The 17,551-nt window shown below is 36.6% G+C and overlaps 1 protein-coding gene across 1 annotated transcript in view; it reads left to right on the top strand.

Annotated features, from left to right (window-relative positions):
• The window catches only part of LOC125267744 (neuronal migration protein doublecortin-like), a 60,782-nt gene that overhangs the window by 30,700 nt on the left and 12,531 nt on the right, over positions 1-17,551 (top strand). The window contains exon 4 of the mRNA XM_048189663.1: positions 17,381-17,483. Coding sequence (XP_048045620.1) covers positions 17,381-17,483 — 103 coding nt within the window. The remainder of the gene's footprint in view (positions 1-17,380; positions 17,484-17,551) is intronic.

Here is a 17,551-nt window from a genome sequence, read left to right as displayed (position 1 = left end):
GGCCATTTTGTTTCTCTTTCCCTGCATTCGGCTGCAATCTAGTGGTTGTGCACTACACTATAAATCTTGTGCCCCTTGTGTAGTACGACACTCGACAGTATCGCACCTCACAGCTGAGACATGATTAGCTCATCACTTCTGTTTGAAAGGGGTCATGAACTGCATTATTCTTTTTTTATTTTCTGTTTCCTGTGGTGCACTCATAATGTCAGTAGGATTTTTACTCTGGAACCTCAAAAGCTGGGAAGTTATCAGAAGAAATTTGATTCATGAATGAATCTTTTATCTCCTAAATGCAATGTACAAACTTAACAGAACTACAGTACACCTACTGTAGATACAAGACAATCTGAGGAGGCATGACAAGTCCTGTCAATTGAAATCAAAATGTCTTCTGAATCCTTAAGTCCTAACAAGTGTTCTTTAAAAAAAAAAAAAAAAAAAAAAAAAAAAATATATATATATATATATATATATATATATATATATATATATATATATATATATATATATAATTATGTAATTAATCGCTATTTATCACACCTGAAATTAACATTTTAATTATACTTATATTTTTATATCTATAATTTAACATTGAAATGTAGAAACAACATAAAGAAGGTATATTTGAAGTATTTGTTTAATGGCATTTTTTTTTTTTTTTTTTGACTAAGTATCACCGATATACCAATCTAGCTACTGTAAATGGATTTTTCTCAATTTCTGAAATGAGTAATTATGAAATGAGTAATTATGAAATGAGTAATTATTGCCATTCAACATTACAGTATGACTAAGACCCATCATTTTTAACATTCAATAGGCTTTAAAAAATATAACAACTAAACTTCACATAAACCTATTATAATAAATGTCACATTTAGCAGTGCCTTTAATTTAGAAGGGCTCAACACTAAGGATTTTTTCGGGCCGGTTCTTTTTACCTGCTCTGTCAAAATATAAAGATTAATCCTTATTAAAGCTACAAAACTGCTTCAGTCAAGAGCAGTGAGTGATTTTCTCTTTGTCTTTTGTTGTTTGATTAACATTACTGGCATAGACAGCAACAGGTATATTAGGCTGCTGTCACTTTAAGACCTGAAACACATGATGCGGATTAAAGATAACTCTTAAAGGTCCCGTTCTTCGTGATCCCATGTTTCAAACTTTAGTTAGTGTGTAATGTTGTTGTTAGAGTATAAATAAAATCTGTAAAATTTTAAAGCTCAATGTTCAATGCCAAGCGAGATATTTTATTTAACAGAAGTCGCCTACATCGAACGGCCAGTTTGGACTACATCCCTCTACTTCCTTCTTTAATGAAGTCACTAAAACAGTTTTTTGACTAACCTCCGCCCACAGGAATACACAAGAGTTGCGTTTGTAGAGTGTGTTTGTCGCCATGTCGTCGAAACGCTGTTATTTTCATCCCGCAGTCCAATCACCGGGTCTGATTCCGGCTCAATTGATAGGGTAAAATTAAAGACATGTTTACAATAACACTGAGCGCGTGCATCTCCACGTTATGGTAAGAGGCGTGAACTTTCCGGGCAAGGTTCGCTAAGCTGCTGTCGAATCACAACACAGGAACCGCTGGCACAATCAGAACTCGTTACGTATTTCTGAAGGAGGGATTTCATAGAACAAGGAAGTCATCAGCCCGTTTTTATGACAGTGGAAACAGCGGTATACAGATAAGTAAATTATGTGAAAAATAGTGTGTTTTTTTACACGCGAAACATGAACACATGTTATATTGCACAATATAAACACAATCAAAGCTTCAAAAAAACACGAAAAACGGGACCTTTAAGACTTCTTAACTCATTTAAGACTGTGCTTACGTGGATAATAATAATTTACCCAATAATTTGACATAATTTTGTGTGTTTCTGTCTGTTCAAGTGTGAAAGAGAACATAGTGTGGTACTGGCATGCTGTCTGGAATGCCATTCTGCTTTTATAGTTTAATAGTTTTACATAGTGTCTTATAAACTTACATTGTTTGAAAATATTGATTTATAAAGAAAACAGATATGATCCTAATTCTGAGTATCTGAATATTTGTGTGTAGTCCACTGGTAGTGTACAAAGGAAATTACTTCAAATCTACTTTACTCTTTCCCCACCATTGACTAAATTTTCCTGCTATCCATGTTTTCACTGTTACACGGTAGGGGGCGCTATTACGCATCTTCTGAAATAGTACAGAAGATTGCTTACGCAAATGTAAAATAACACAATCATGTTAATCAAAGCTGACTAACGTTACTGAATGAAATGTCAAAACCATGAAGAGGAAACGACTGTGAAGATTTGGGGGTGTTGATGGACTCAATCTACTCCATCTATGTTTTGATCATCGTTCTGAATCCAATCTGGATGTTTTCAGTTTTCTCAACTTATCCACATTCAAGTGTTGATAAAAAAGGATGCACAAAGCTAGAATAAAATGTTTTTAAAATGGAGTTAAAGTATAGTTAAAGGCATATTTCAAATATAAAAAATAGTACCTAAATCGGAACGTAGTAGTATACGTAAAGTGCAAAAATAATGTATAACTAGTAAACTATAAATGTGATGTTATGTTCACTTAAAGAAAACCATGTTTTTATGAAGATCACTACCAAGGTCCAGCATGGATCGGTTTCTTTGTCCAGCAGGTAATTTGTATTCCATTCGGTAACTAGTGTGTGCAGTACAAAGCTACGATATCTCTTTCTACATCAGTGCTGTAAGCGCAGTTAGGGGAGGGGTGTATGCGGTTACCTCCAGAGGAAGACGAATGTCCAGTATTTAAATTCAGCACAGTCTTTGTGCTGCCAGAAACAAAACTACGAAAGAACCTTCTTAATATGCGGATGATCTCACTTACAGCCAATCAGATTCTTTCATTCCCCCACACATGCCCTTATCTGTCTAGCCATTCAAGAGAAGTTTTTTTTTTCTTTTTTTCTCTCTCTCTGTTTTGCTGAGTGAGCGAGCTATAGACAGCAAGTAATCGCAAAGGATGTTGCCATGGCGACAACAAATCTGCAGGGCGAATGATGGAACAGCAATTGCTGTGACAATAGTGCTGCAGGAATACGCTGAGTGGACGCTTTATGTTTAGCTTCACAAGGCCAAATACGTGGTGCTACAAGAAACCATCAAAATCTACTGTACCACACATAGTACCCCCTCAGATTACATACTGCAGTAGCATTTACTGCAAGGGCCCCCGACAGCTACACCCAACCTCCTGTAAACTGTGACTGCAAATAACACATCCAGTTTGAATCCTACATCAGTCAGCATTGAAACAGCTGGCCAGACAGTTGTCATGACAGCAGCGTCATATGGGACTTGTGGGCAGTGTATGATAACATCACTTTTGAGTGTGACCTTGCAGACAACTGGAAGGGAAGAAAACAGCAGGGCAGAGGGACTCTGCAGGAATCACACAGAAATATTTGTTTACAGTATAGTGCTGTAATGTATTGTGTCATGTATTGTGATTGCACTTTGAGATATCCAGACAAAAGGAACAGAGAGACCACACTCTGCTGCCAATAGACGCTTTTTAAGGGTATTCACACTTGGGTTCATTCTTTACAAGAATCAACTAAGACCTCTTTCAGCAAACAAATTGAAAAGAGTTTAAAAAAAAAAAAACTGGCTGGACTTTAAAGTGGACTCAAATCCACAGCCCACATTACATGCACACTGGTGATTTTATGAATCCAATAAATTTGAATATAATAATAATAATAAATTATTGTAATTATTTGTATTACTTATATTTATTACTCTTGTAATAATGCAATTTTACAGCAAAATAAAAATGAAATTTTCATAATTATAATAATTTAATTTTTACACTACAATTTTATTTTACACTACAAGTTACAATACTATTATATAAATATATATGTTAATTTTCTTTTTTGTTTTATTAAGTTAAACCCTCAAGCTTTTACTTGGAACCTACAGGGAGACCTTAAAAGTCACTATAAAATCCAAATGGACAATTCTTATTTTTCATGGAATATTGCAGTATTTTTTATAAAAGATTTATCCGTATACATCATTTTTTTAAATTCCTGTGCTCTTGTAATCTTCAATCAAAATAACTTCCCCTCCCTCTTGTAGCGACATCTCTTCTCTGATGATGTGTAGACCGGCACGAGGGCGGGGCAACCTGTCACTCACATGAGATCCACCAATAGCAAACCACATCCATCCAATCAATTCCCAATGGAAACATTTTTTCACTCGGATATATGTCACGATAGGAAAGAAAAGAGTATTGCAACTTCCGTTTCAGGTTACACTTTATTTTAAGGTGACATAGTTACATTGTACTAACTAAAGCAAGTACTGAGTAATATTAATGGCAGCTGCTATTTACACTAAGTAAAAATAACAATATATTCCATTTACACTAAGTGACAATAGCAGCATTTTCTTAGCGATATGCTATTTATACTAAGTGAAAATAGCGATAGATTTGTAGAAGTATTGGTTATTTGCAATAAGATTAAATAGTATTTAGATGCTATCTATACATTATTTTGTCAGATACTATTTGTACCTCAGTATTTTTGTACATTAACAGGATGCAATAATATCATAGTGTGTAAATGATTATTTATTAAAATTATTAAATGGATGATGCCTTATTGGGAGAATAAAAACCCTCCCACACCTTCCCCTAACCTTACCCAATAAACACTTTAATATTTTTCTTAAACACTCGTTCACAGTTTATTTCCACTTTTAGAACATTATTTTCATTTTTATTGAAAATAAATGCGAGCTCGGCAAAGGGCGGATTTGAATCCATTAAAAGACTGAAGACATTCTGCACATCTTTTTTAAAACAAACAGACGTTGGTGGGCGGAGCTAGTGTAAATAGGATTTGCTAACAAGGGACGCTGTTTGCACTTAGCATAAATAGACACTTTGAATATGAATTTACCATATATACTTACTATAGAGTTATGGTTAGGGTTAGGGTGTGGTTTAGGGTTAGTTACTTGTAATTAGGCATAATTTACTGTTATTACTATAGTAAGTACATGTAGTAATGTGTAACTACGTCACCTTAAAATAAAGTGTTACCCCGTTTCATGCTGACTTTAACACATAGACAGCAGGTTAAACACTTCTCGCTACAAAGCTGGTCTCTCACCTAAGTCTCACCTCAGAAAAACTAACTTTACTGTCCTGTCAGATGTTATACTGCGCTTGTGGTGTGCACTCTTCAATTGTGCCTGCAAATTAACACTATACAACAAAGTAGGTTTAACTTCTTAAAGGAATAAGAAGTATACTGGGTTCATGAACACTGAACCCAGTATACTTTTTATACTTCTGCATATCAATACATGTATTATATATAATGTGTCAGAAGCAGTATATATGTACTTTATTTCCCCATTGCTGACTCGTAATCTGCCTAATCCATACGTTTTAAGGACACAGCTCATCTTAAGGACACAATGCCCCGAAAAAGGCTTCCCATCATCCATTATCACTGTGTTAAAAGAGAAATATTAGCATATTGCTGCTCCTGGAAGCTGTGATTAAAGATTCTTCAGGATGAATAGGGATGACACTCGTTTTTAACTCGTCTTTTGTAAGAACCAGCTTCTCAGCTCATTTTTTGGGTAGGACAGAGCTTAGCAGGCATTTGACTTTATACTACTGATATATGCCAACACAGTATCTGCATACTTTTTCATATATATATATGAAAGTATTTTTTTTTTTTTTTTTTTTTTTTTGATATATATAATATACTTTTCACTCTCTCTAAATACGTGCTTTTTTCCCATTTGCACTGTTTTTTTGTCACAGGCCTAGGCAATATAGCTAAGAATATTATAATATATGTGTATAAGACATTTCAAACATTTGATTGATTGATTGATTGATTGATTGATTGATTGATTGATTGATTGATTGATTGATTGATTGATTGATTGATTGATTGATTGATTGATTGATTGATTGATTGATTGATTGATTGATTGATTGATTGATTGATTGATTGACTTGGCCCAGTATGCCTACAGAACACACAAGTTTTAAACTGACAAGATCAACTGTGTGCTGGAAAAATACTAGTTATTTCGCTCTTTCTGTCCTTTATTTTTACCTAGTCTTTTGTTGTTGTTGTTGTTGTTGCTGTTGTTCTCCTTGTGTATTTTGTCTGTGTGTCCCTCTCCTCTCCCTCCTTTTGTCTTTCTGTGAGTCTCTCACCTTCTTTGCCTGTGTGTATTGTTTTTTTGGCATACGCTTTGCATGTTCTGCAGCTATGTACACACACACACACACACACACACACACACACACACACGCACGCGCACACACATACACACACACACAGCTTACTGGGTTTTTGGGTTAGCTGTTTCCGTGAGTTAAGTCCTTTTTAATTGTTCTCTTTTAAGTGAGGGCAGACATTAATTAGTGTGATTACTTGGGGCGATACCACACGTGAGAGTGTTTAAAAATCGTTTATCATTCACGTCCTTTGCAAAATGAATAGCAGCATAAATGCAAGCGCAGACAGTCACCGCCCATCCCCAAAACAAATAGAGCTCCCACAGGAGGGACGAGGGCTGTGTCTTAATTTTTTGTTCTTTTGTCTTGGCTATGTACAGCACATGCCTTTGATATTTGACAAGGTATTTGCGAAACCCTCCTTAAAGTAGTGTGAAAAAACAAAAAGCACTTGACTCACTTTCATAATGAAACTCATTTACTCTTATTAAATCTATATACACCTCTATTTTTTGTAAATGAACAGAATTACATCTCAGACATATCAGTAATCTGAATAGCTAAATTCTAGGTTGATGCGATCTGCCATTATGAGCCAGCATTATAATTGACTATTACAGATAAGTAATTGACTGTAATTGACTATTAATTACAACATTTTATTTTGCACAGTATTTACACAAAATATGCATTATCATTTGGAAGGGTACATTGGAAATGACACACATCTGTTAATCTGCCCAGTAAGTGTGATTATCAGCTTAATCTGAAAATAGCTGAATATCAGCAAACATATCAGTCTGGCACTATTACAGTGTATTAAAGCACTGGATCACATGCCGTATTCTACATACGTGGTATGAAGCATTCACTTTGTATATTATTGTGTCAGCATCATTCGTATTCATTGATTTGTCATTCTAACCATTTATTTGAAAATATCTGAATTAAAAGTTAAGTATGTAGTTTCTGTGACACTAGTGCACCTAACAGAATTACAAAAATAAAGCACATTTTCAAACAACCTTACAAACGCCCATTTCGCACCCACCCCCAACTCAAACATCACAAACATGGGGTGCTTGTGAAGGCATGTCTCAACAGGTAAAAGTAGGCTACTTTCAATAAAAGTAGGAATACTTTTAGCTGTGTTGCTGTGTGTCATGAGTAAGCAATTGAGTAGACTAACACTCTGTCTAGAGCGAACGCAAGCTTATAATAAATTCATCCAACGCATCTGTGGCTGGCAAATTTTTTGACATGATGCACCACAGCTGTTTGAAGCTGTCTACACAAGACATTTGTCTTTCTGAATGGGTGCATGATGATGTTGTATGCTATTGAAGTGTCCATTATAGCATGTTGCATCGCAATATCTCATTCACTTTGACGTATTCATGACCTGTTTAATCTTTGAAGGTCTAAATGCAGTGAATTTGGGCTTGCTCTTCTGTAACTGAAGCTTTTCCCATGTATTGCAAAAAGAGCTGGAAAGAGGTTGACGGATCTGAGCGGTCCACTCTCAATGTTTTGATGGTGCCTGTGAGGCTCAGTGTTTACACTTTGGGGGAGATAAACTCATGAATGGCATACTAATAGTAGTCCGTGAACAATAAACTGGGTTAAGAGAGTGTATATTTTAACCTAAAAAGTCTTACTTCAGCTTTAAATATAAATGTTCATATGGATATGAAAGATATGAGAACTGATTTAAGTATTATTCCAGAACAAGTCTGAAAACATCTGGATGGTGTTATGAATATTAGCCAGGCTTTTACCGTTTTTTCCTCCTCATATGGTATCAGAGTGATAATTGTAACGGAACGCTTTTGTCGTAGACTGGCAAGATGTTTTAAGACTAGCACATACTTTAAGAATGATATTCTAGTTCCCAGCTGATTTAAAGGTGCCCTAGATTCAAAAATTGAATTTACCTTGGCATAGTTAAATAACAAGAGTTCAGTACATGGAAAAGACATACATTAAATCTCAAACTCCATTGTTTCCTCCTTCTTATATAAATCTCATTTGTTTAAACGACCTCCGAAGAACAGGCGAATCTCAACATAACACCGACTGTTACGTAACAGTCGGGATCATTAATTTGTATGCCCCCAATATTTGCATAATGCCAGCCCATGTTCAAGGGATTACACAAGCCAGTATTAACGTCTGGATCTGTGCACAGATGAAGCATCAGACTAGGTAAGCAAGAACAACAGCGAAAAATGGCAGATGGAGCAATAATAACTGACATAATCCATGATTGCATGATATATTTACTGATATTTGTAAATTGTCTTTCTAAATGTTTCGTTAGCATCTTGCTAATGTACTGTTAAATGTGGTTAAAGTTACCATCGTTTCTTACTGTATTCACGGAGACAAGAGCCGTCGCTATTTTCCTTTTTAAACACTTGCAGTCTGTATAATTCATAAACACAACTTCATTCTTTATAAATCTCTCCAACAGTGTAGCATTAGCCGTTAGCCACGGAGGACAGCCTCAAACTCACTCAGAATAAAACGTTAACATCCAAATAAATACTTTACTCACATAATTCGAAGCATGCATACAGCATGCATGACGAACATCTTGTAAAGATCCATTTGAGGGTTATATTAGCTGTGTGAACTTTGTAAATGCGCTGTAATCAGGCTGTAATATAGTCGACAGCTCATGTGGCAGGGAGCACACGATTTAAGGGGGCGGCACGCTGCCTAAATCAGTGCATTGTTAATGATGCCCCAAAATAGGCAGTTAAAAAAATTAATTAAAAAAAATCTATGGGGTATTTTGAGCTGAAACTTCTCAGACACATTCAGGGGACACCTTAGACTTATATTACATCTTTTGAAAACACGTTCTACGGCACCTTTAATAGAACTGCTAATGAGTCAACAGAACCTAACCTTGTAGTGGAATGCTCTGCAATCAATGTTCAGAATAGAATAATTACAGTATACTGAAAATTAGCACATTGTGTGTCTATATATATTTGATTTTTCCTCTTGTGTGTATAAGAAATCACCAGCAAAGCTGAAACTTCACAGACACATTCAAGAGACACCTTAGACTTATATTACATCTTGTGAAAAAGCATTCTTGGGCACCTTTAAAGGGCAACCGAGGATATTTATTCTGTTCGGATATTAGAGAACCTGGCACCTGATTTATTTATTTATTTATTTTTTTAATCTAAATCTGAAATTGTGCATTAATTAAATTAAAGCTACACTATGGCTACATTAATACTGTCAGTTTTTGGGATTGGTATGCGCCTTTACTTACAGGTGTGAGTCTTGAAATGTCCCAACTTACAGCAGCGTCTCCAATACTGTCTATATGAATGTGCAATGGGAGTAAAGCCCATATTCTCTTATCAATAACCACAGTGACAGAGACCAAAGTTATATCAAAGATGGCGACACCCATAAAACTGAAAACACTTCAGAGAAAAAAAAAGATAAAAATAAAAACTGCATAAGTGTGCTCACTCTTTTATAATTGAGTATGTGTCTGTGTTCAGAATTAACTAATCATCAAACTCATGTGAAATAGTAGTCTTCCCCTGAAGTGACTCTGATTAACTCCAAATCAATCTCAGCTGATCTTGTAAGACATCTTCTTGGTAGCTGCTACAAGAGCCAGCTTACAAAGCATCAACGGGATCTCATTGTTGAACGGTATTGCTCAGATGAGGGCTACAAAAAACTTCCAAGGCATTAGATATACCATAGAACACAATGGAGTTGGTAGAACAGTGATATTATCAAGAACAGGGCGTCCTCCAAAACTGATGAAAAGACAAAGAGAAAACTGGTCAGGGAGGCTGTCAAGAGGCCTACATGAAGGGCTCTATTTTAACGCTCTAAGCGCATGGTCTAAAGCGCACGGCGCAAGTAGAGCATGTCCGAATCCATTTTTGCTAGTTTAAGGACGGGAAAACTGTTTAAAAGTGTTGTCCCCATTCTCTTAATGAGTAATGGGTGTGTTTTGGGCGTAACGTGCAATAAACCAATTAGAGTCTCGTCTCCCATTCCCTTTAAAAGCAAGTTGCGCTCGTGCCATGGCGGATTCGCTATTTACATGACAGGATTTGCAAGCAGAAAAACTGAACGCTGCTCTAGTGAGGAAACGGATCTGCTTATGCACAAAGTTAAAGCATGCATTTTTTATTTTTAATATTAGGCATGTTTGTGTGTGTGTGTGTGTGTGTGTGTGTGTGATAAGCAGAGTGTACGTGCGTTGTGCACCCACATATAGGCGCATATTACTAACGTGCTCTTTAAATAACAAAACAATATTGTGCCATTGACTTTAGACCAGGTTTCAGTTAGTCAATGGTGCAGTCTATTCCAGTTGCCTCAAAATTGTAACGCACCAACAATCCGCCTGAACACATCTCGTTTTCAGACCAGCACGCCCATGGGCGAACAGATGGGGGCAAATGCATTTGCTATTTAAACAACGTGGCGCAGGACGTGAAAATGATAACTGCGTTGGGCTGAAATGATATGACAGGGCCCTAACTCTTTCCCCGCCATTGACAGAATTTTCTGTGTTTTCACTGTTATATGGTAGGGGGCGCTTTTACACATCTTCTGAAAGAGTACAGAATCTATGGATCAAAACACTGGAAAAAAGGAGCAGAAACAAGCAATAAAAGCGTTGCTTATGCACACTGTAGTCTTTGAAAAAAATGTGATTTTCTCATCTTTTTGTTCAAAATTTTGATTTCTTTTATGAAACTACATTCAAGTGTTGATTAAAAAAAAAGACTTGCAGCTCTTTCTGGAAAGTACTGGTTGCCCTCTACAGGTGACAACTCTCTCCTGTATGCTTCATCTGTCTGGGCTATGGGACAGGGTGGCTAGATGCAAGTGCTTTTCTGACTAAACTTTGTTATAAACACCTAAATTAGACACTAAAATTGAAACATGGCAACATCATCTGTTGTTTTGCCCTTTGTATCTGAAAACACGCACACAAACACAAAATGCCTCTCAGACTGACCACTGCATGGTCATTCCTGTGTGCACTGCTCGATCTGTCCAGCAAAGAACAGTGAAACAATAAAGGACTTTGTTAATAATTGACAGGCTACAGACTGGCAGTGTGTCAGAGTGAATGTGTGTGAGTTATATGGGGACTCCTGTATGACCCATATTAAATTTGAGGGTGTGTTTGGGAGGGGTTATTGACGAATAAGAGGCATGTGGCTCTGGCAGCTGGTTAGGCAAGGATTAGGGGCTAAAGGGGGTGTCATTCTATGTGTCCTTTATTTATGTGCGAAAACCATAAGATGTAGTGATTATTATAGCTGTGAATATCATCAAACAGTTACATGTATATCTGCATTTCGAGTTTTTAGAATCAAAAAAAGTGTTCAGTAATGTTTGATTTTTTGAATAGCATGTCGCAGAGCCTGGCTTTCAACTATCAGCATAAAGTCTGGTCTACTTTGAAGATTATTCTGGCCAAGTACAACCCATTTAGATAAGAAGAGACCATGTGACTGACATGTAAAATGACCAGCTACTCTATTTATGTGACTTTTAGGCAGAAAAAAATAATATAACCCTAAGAAGCAATAAATAAATAAATAAATAAAAATTATTAAAATGTTGATATTATATTTAATTACATTTCATGAACTCACTTTGGCAGAAATTAGTTTTCTACCACCAGCCAAGTCAAGAGTTCCACCCCAGTCTATCACTTTTTTATACACATTTGTGTCCTCATAAACCATATATACAAGAACACACACATACACACACACGCCAACATGCACAACCTTTCAGAAGGCAGCAACAAAGCAGAGCTAATTGATTCATTAATATTAATTAACATTAAGCATTGTTTTTTTATCAGATCACATGCATGATTTATTATGCATGACATATCACTAAAACTTAGAGCCTGAAATCACTGTATATCTCCATTTGAGTGACGGACTCATAATCAGCAGTCAGTCCCTGTTGACTCAGTGATCCGCTGGGAGTCTGGCACTAATACTTGATCCTGTATGGAGTAGTTGACAAAAGAATACTTTTCATAAAAATGTAATGTTAATAAGATTGAATGTTGCATGTTGACTCTGTGACATATATGTTTGCATGTTATGAACATACCTTTGAATGAGACATGCACTCTTAGAAAAAAGGTTCAGTGGGGTTCTTGATTCAATTTTAAAGAATTCTTTGGGCCCTATCATACACCCGGTGCAATGCGGTGCCAGGCGCGATGCAAGTGTTTTTTGCTAGTTTCAGCCCAACAGAGTTTTCATTTTCACGTCCTGCACCAAATGTATTTTCCCCCATCTGTTCGCCCATGGGCGTTTCTTTTTCTGAAAACAAGGTGTGTTCAAGCACATTGCTGGTGCGCTACTATTTTGAGGCAACTGGAATAGACTGCACCATTGACTAACTGAAACCTGGTCTAAAGTCAATGGCACAATATTTGTTTTGTAATTTAAAGAGCGGGTTAGTAATATGCGCCTATAGGTGGGTGCACAACGCGCATAAACTCTGCTTATTACACACTCAGGGACTCGCAGCAGCACACAAATATTAAAAATAAAAGGATTACATTGTAAAACATTATTATTGTGTGCAAAAAGATAAAAATGCTTTGGTGGAATCCGGCTTGTCACGTAGATAGTCTGCTCGCGCTCTTTAACCTCGTGCACAAGCAGATGCGTTTCCTCGCTAGAGCAGCGTTCAGTTTTTCCACTTGCAAATCCCGCCATGTAAATAGCGAATCCGCCATGGTGCGACCACACCTGGCTTTTAAAGGGAATAGGAGATGAGGCTCTGATTGGTTTATTGCACATTATGCCCAAAACACACCCATTACTCATTAAGAGAATAAGGACAATCCTTTTTTGACCATGTGCCGGGCGTGCCGACCATTTTACCCGTCGTTAAACTAGCAAAAGTGGATTCGGACACGCCCTAAGTGCACTTGCGGCGTGTGCTTTAGACCATGCGCTTAGTCCATTAAAATAGGGCCCTTTATATTATATATATATATATATATATATATATATATATATATATATATATATATATGTAACTTTAGACCTTGCTCATACACATGCACAAATTTATTAACAAGTTATTTATTTTACTTGGATGCTTTTGAAATTTAAGACAGGTTCCTTTTAGTGAGTGTGAGGGATATATGAGTGGCATAGTAGCAAGAAACAAAGATGCAAAGACTCGTTCGGCACACTCAAACTTTTTTTTTTTTTTTTTTTTTACTCATTGAACCCAACCCCTAAAATCTCTAGAACAAACAGGGACGCATCAAGTGGGCGAATGTTCAAAAGGACAGTGTGGTCAATGGCTGCACGATCAAAGGGATGTGAACAATGTACCTTTATCTTCATTAATCAGATATTCATATTTACTCATTTAATAAGGATAGTGCAAGATCAAATGTTTTATTTGACTTAGTCTTTTATGTTGTATATTTTAAACCATGTAAATAAATCCATTTTAATGTGATTTATTGACATTAACATTTTTGTTTTGTACATTTGTATTGCCAAAGCATTTCCCAGTTTGTCCGAAATTACCTTGTTCCCACATAATGTATACACAAATGACTAGTGAACTGGGTAAATGTATTAAAGTCAGCTGTATTTTATATACAATGGTCCCAAAAAGACACTTAAGCCATTATTTAAAATGTACACACAGTTTTTGCATTATATACCAAAACATCAAACCATACTGCATTTATTCTGAAGGAATAAAGCACAAGCACAATTTCTTTAGGATGGATGGATGGATGGATGGATGGATGGATGGATAGATAGATAGATAGATAGATAGATAGATAGATAGATAGATAGATAGATAGATAGATAGATAGATAGATAGATAGATAGATAGATAGATAGATAGATAGATAGATAGATAGATAGATAGATAGATAGATAGATAGATAGATAGATAGCAGTGTTTTCATGACTAACAGAAAGGCTCTGTCTCTCAGTGAAATGCATCTCGTCACAAAAACATGAATTTTTTTTTGTTCATATTTGAAAAAAATATAATTGAAATATAGAAAAATAAAGCAAAAAGGAAAGGAAAATAGCCAAGGACAAAATTTTTGAATTAAAAGTATAATAAAATAATACAAATAATATTCACATTGTTTCAATCTGTTAGTATGAAGGTCACCTCTGTTTGTTTGAGGCACTCTCCCTTCACTTCTTATCATGTCACATGACAAAGCAACACCACACAGCATCCGTCCCTTAGACACGCACATAACTGATCAAGATCACAGCTGCCTGTGAGCTGTGAGCAAATTGCAGATCATTTTGTAATGTAGGTCTTTCCTGGATGCTGACCTCAGGAAACCCGTCATTGTCATTTAAGGACAGCACTAATCAAGGAATTCCAGCTGAATATTTCCGAAGCTAGATAGTTAGGACTTAAAACAGGTAATTTGATTGGTTCATTGATCCAGGGAGAGCCACGCCCACCAGACCTGCTTATTCTTCTTAATTAATTCCCATCACTTCTGACAATGAAGGCACACACACACACACACACACACACACAATCTCAAATGCTTTGTGTTGTTGTCCCTGTTGCTCACTGTGATCTGAACTCTGTTAGTTCAGTCTGTCACATTGGCTGGCAGGAACAAACTCTGTTAGTTGTGTCTGGATGAGAGGAGACATGAGGTGACAGATGAGGGTCAGACAGACGCACACACCCTGAATCTTAGCTTCCAGTTACAGTGTCGATGCACTGCACTTACACACTAAAACCACACACATGCATGAACAAAAAGCACAGAAATCACAGCTCAGAGTATCTTGACTGAAGACCTCGTCCCTTCAGGACATTCTGACACTGATCCACATTCAGTATTAGCATGACTACCAGACCAATCAGACCCATCTCTCTTTTTTATGCAAATTATTGTCTGAAGTGAATATTTAAAAAAGATACAATCTTCCTTTAGCAGGATCACACTGAAAATGTTCTAAATAAATAAAAACACTGATCTTCCATACACAAATGAGTAATTTATTATATTTATGTATAATATTACAGGGTTACTTCAAGTAAACCCATTTGAAGAAACAATGCTTGCAAATTTGCTTATAATACAAATGCAGTTTTATTCTATATATTTATATGTGCATGCATAATGTGTCTAAAGAATGAAAGAGAAATTATGCCTCAGCGTTGTCCTTTGGGGACATCACTGTTGCCATGGTTTCATCATGCACCTCAAGTCAACCCCTGCTCTTGACCTTTGCCCTCTTTGACCCTGAGGTCATTCTGTGCCTTGTGGGGGTCACAGTGAAAAAAAAATGATTACTGAGATTAAGCAAAAGTTTATCATACACTTGGATTTATATTCTGTGCTGGACCGGGTGTGTCTGGGAGCAATTTGCAGATTGTGTATCCCATGAGGCCTTCTTAAATGGCCCATTTTTATGAGCAGTTCTGGCACACACACACACACACACACACACACAGTCCTGCCTCTTGAGGTTTCCCAGTTTTCATATAATCAGCACAAGACAGGAAGGGGTGTGGGGGCAGCAGGTGCAGGGGGCTGGACTGACACATGATTGACAGACGGATTGATTGCTTTTGAATGTCAGCTTGGATAATTATCAGAATCTGTCTGTAAATGCCATACCAATAAGGCAGTAGTGGTTTAACAGTCTTTTTTCTGCCTTCTTTGACACACAGATTCCAGACTCTTGACAGACAAAGACTTGAATTTCATTAATTAGCCATTTAGAACTAAGATTATCAAAGAGACTTATGCTGCATTCACGCCTGGCTATAGTTACCGTAATCCTCAGACCTGGAACTGTGTGTTTCTATGTCAACACTATTAACACCAAAATGAATCTGTAATTTGAGTAATCAATAGACAAAACCACAGTACATCATGTAACAGTCGTTATGCCAATGCCTTATTAATAAACTAATAGTTTATTTAGTGGGACATTAATTGCATTCAAATGTGCTATAACTACATAAACTATATTGCATTGTCACATTGTCACTATTGTCTTCTTGCATTATTAAGACATTAACAGTAGTCAATAATGGGAATTATTAAACAGAAATATTATGAAGCTGGTATGCAGACTCCAAAATATATTCGTTTACAAATCATGCACTATGGTAAAAAGTGTTTTGAGGTCATAACATTGTGCAAGGAACCTTGTGAAAACAAGTCTTTATTAATCCATAATCTGGCCCTGTAATCATAATTGTGTGTGAAAACGATTGCTGTTTTACTGCCTCTAGTGTTCATTTCTGTTAGAAACTGCAGTGATATGTACATATTGGTACGTATTTTGCGTTATATATATATACAAATTTGCAAATGAGGACATCCTTTAAAAAGAGTTTTTGGGTGGGTTTGTCAGATTGAGCTCACTTCTGGGTACAAATTTGTAAGTAGGTAGATGAATGTGCGTACTTATATATACACGCACACACACACACACACACACGCACGCATGTACGCACGCGTACATCCGTCCAAGTATGCAGACACACACCCTGCTGGCCAGCTGTTCACGGCAAGGGCGGCATAGATTAGCTTTGCCATATATCACTGTCTCTCTCTGTGTGTGTGTGTGTGTGTGATAGACTGGGGTGGGACTCTTGACTTGGCTGGTGGTGACCCAATTATAGCACAGAATGTCAAATAGCTGTCTCCAACGTCCAAAACATTTAGTTCCTAGCTTATGAACAGCTGGAGGATCAGTAATAAACTCTAATGTGTCAGTGTGTGAGCATCACTCTAATTACCAACAGTCTAAAAATGCTGGGTTAAAAACAACCCAATTTGGGTAATTTTGGCTACCCAGGACTGGGTCAAACAAACTCAGCACTGTGTTGTTTTGACCCAGCTGGGTTGGGTCAAATGTTTGAAAGCTGGGACTAAACTGCATGAAGTGCATGCCTTCTTTCATGTCTGTATTCCCGTAACCCTGGGTTACTGATTATGAACTCAAATTGGGTCAAATCAACCCAGCTTTCTTATAAATATATTTTTTTCTTTATATCTTTGTTTCAATATTTTGTTGCTCATCTTCTTTTTAGGTGACTTGCTTGCAAGATTTCTTTGGTGATGATGACGTTTTCATTGCCTGTGGACCAGAAAAATTTCGCTATGCACAGGATGACTTCTCTCTGGATGAAAACGGTAGGCCACGCCCTTTAATAAATAAGTGAGAAATCTAAAATATTGGTGATAAAATAAATTGGATTTGT

This window comes from Megalobrama amblycephala, linkage group LG4, assembly GCF_018812025.1.
Source record: "Megalobrama amblycephala isolate DHTTF-2021 linkage group LG4, ASM1881202v1, whole genome shotgun sequence".
In the NCBI taxonomy this organism is placed as follows: Eukaryota; Metazoa; Chordata; class Actinopteri; order Cypriniformes; family Xenocyprididae; genus Megalobrama; species Megalobrama amblycephala.
Note: the sequence above shows the minus strand (reverse complement) of the source record. Positions and strands in the feature narration are given on the sequence as shown.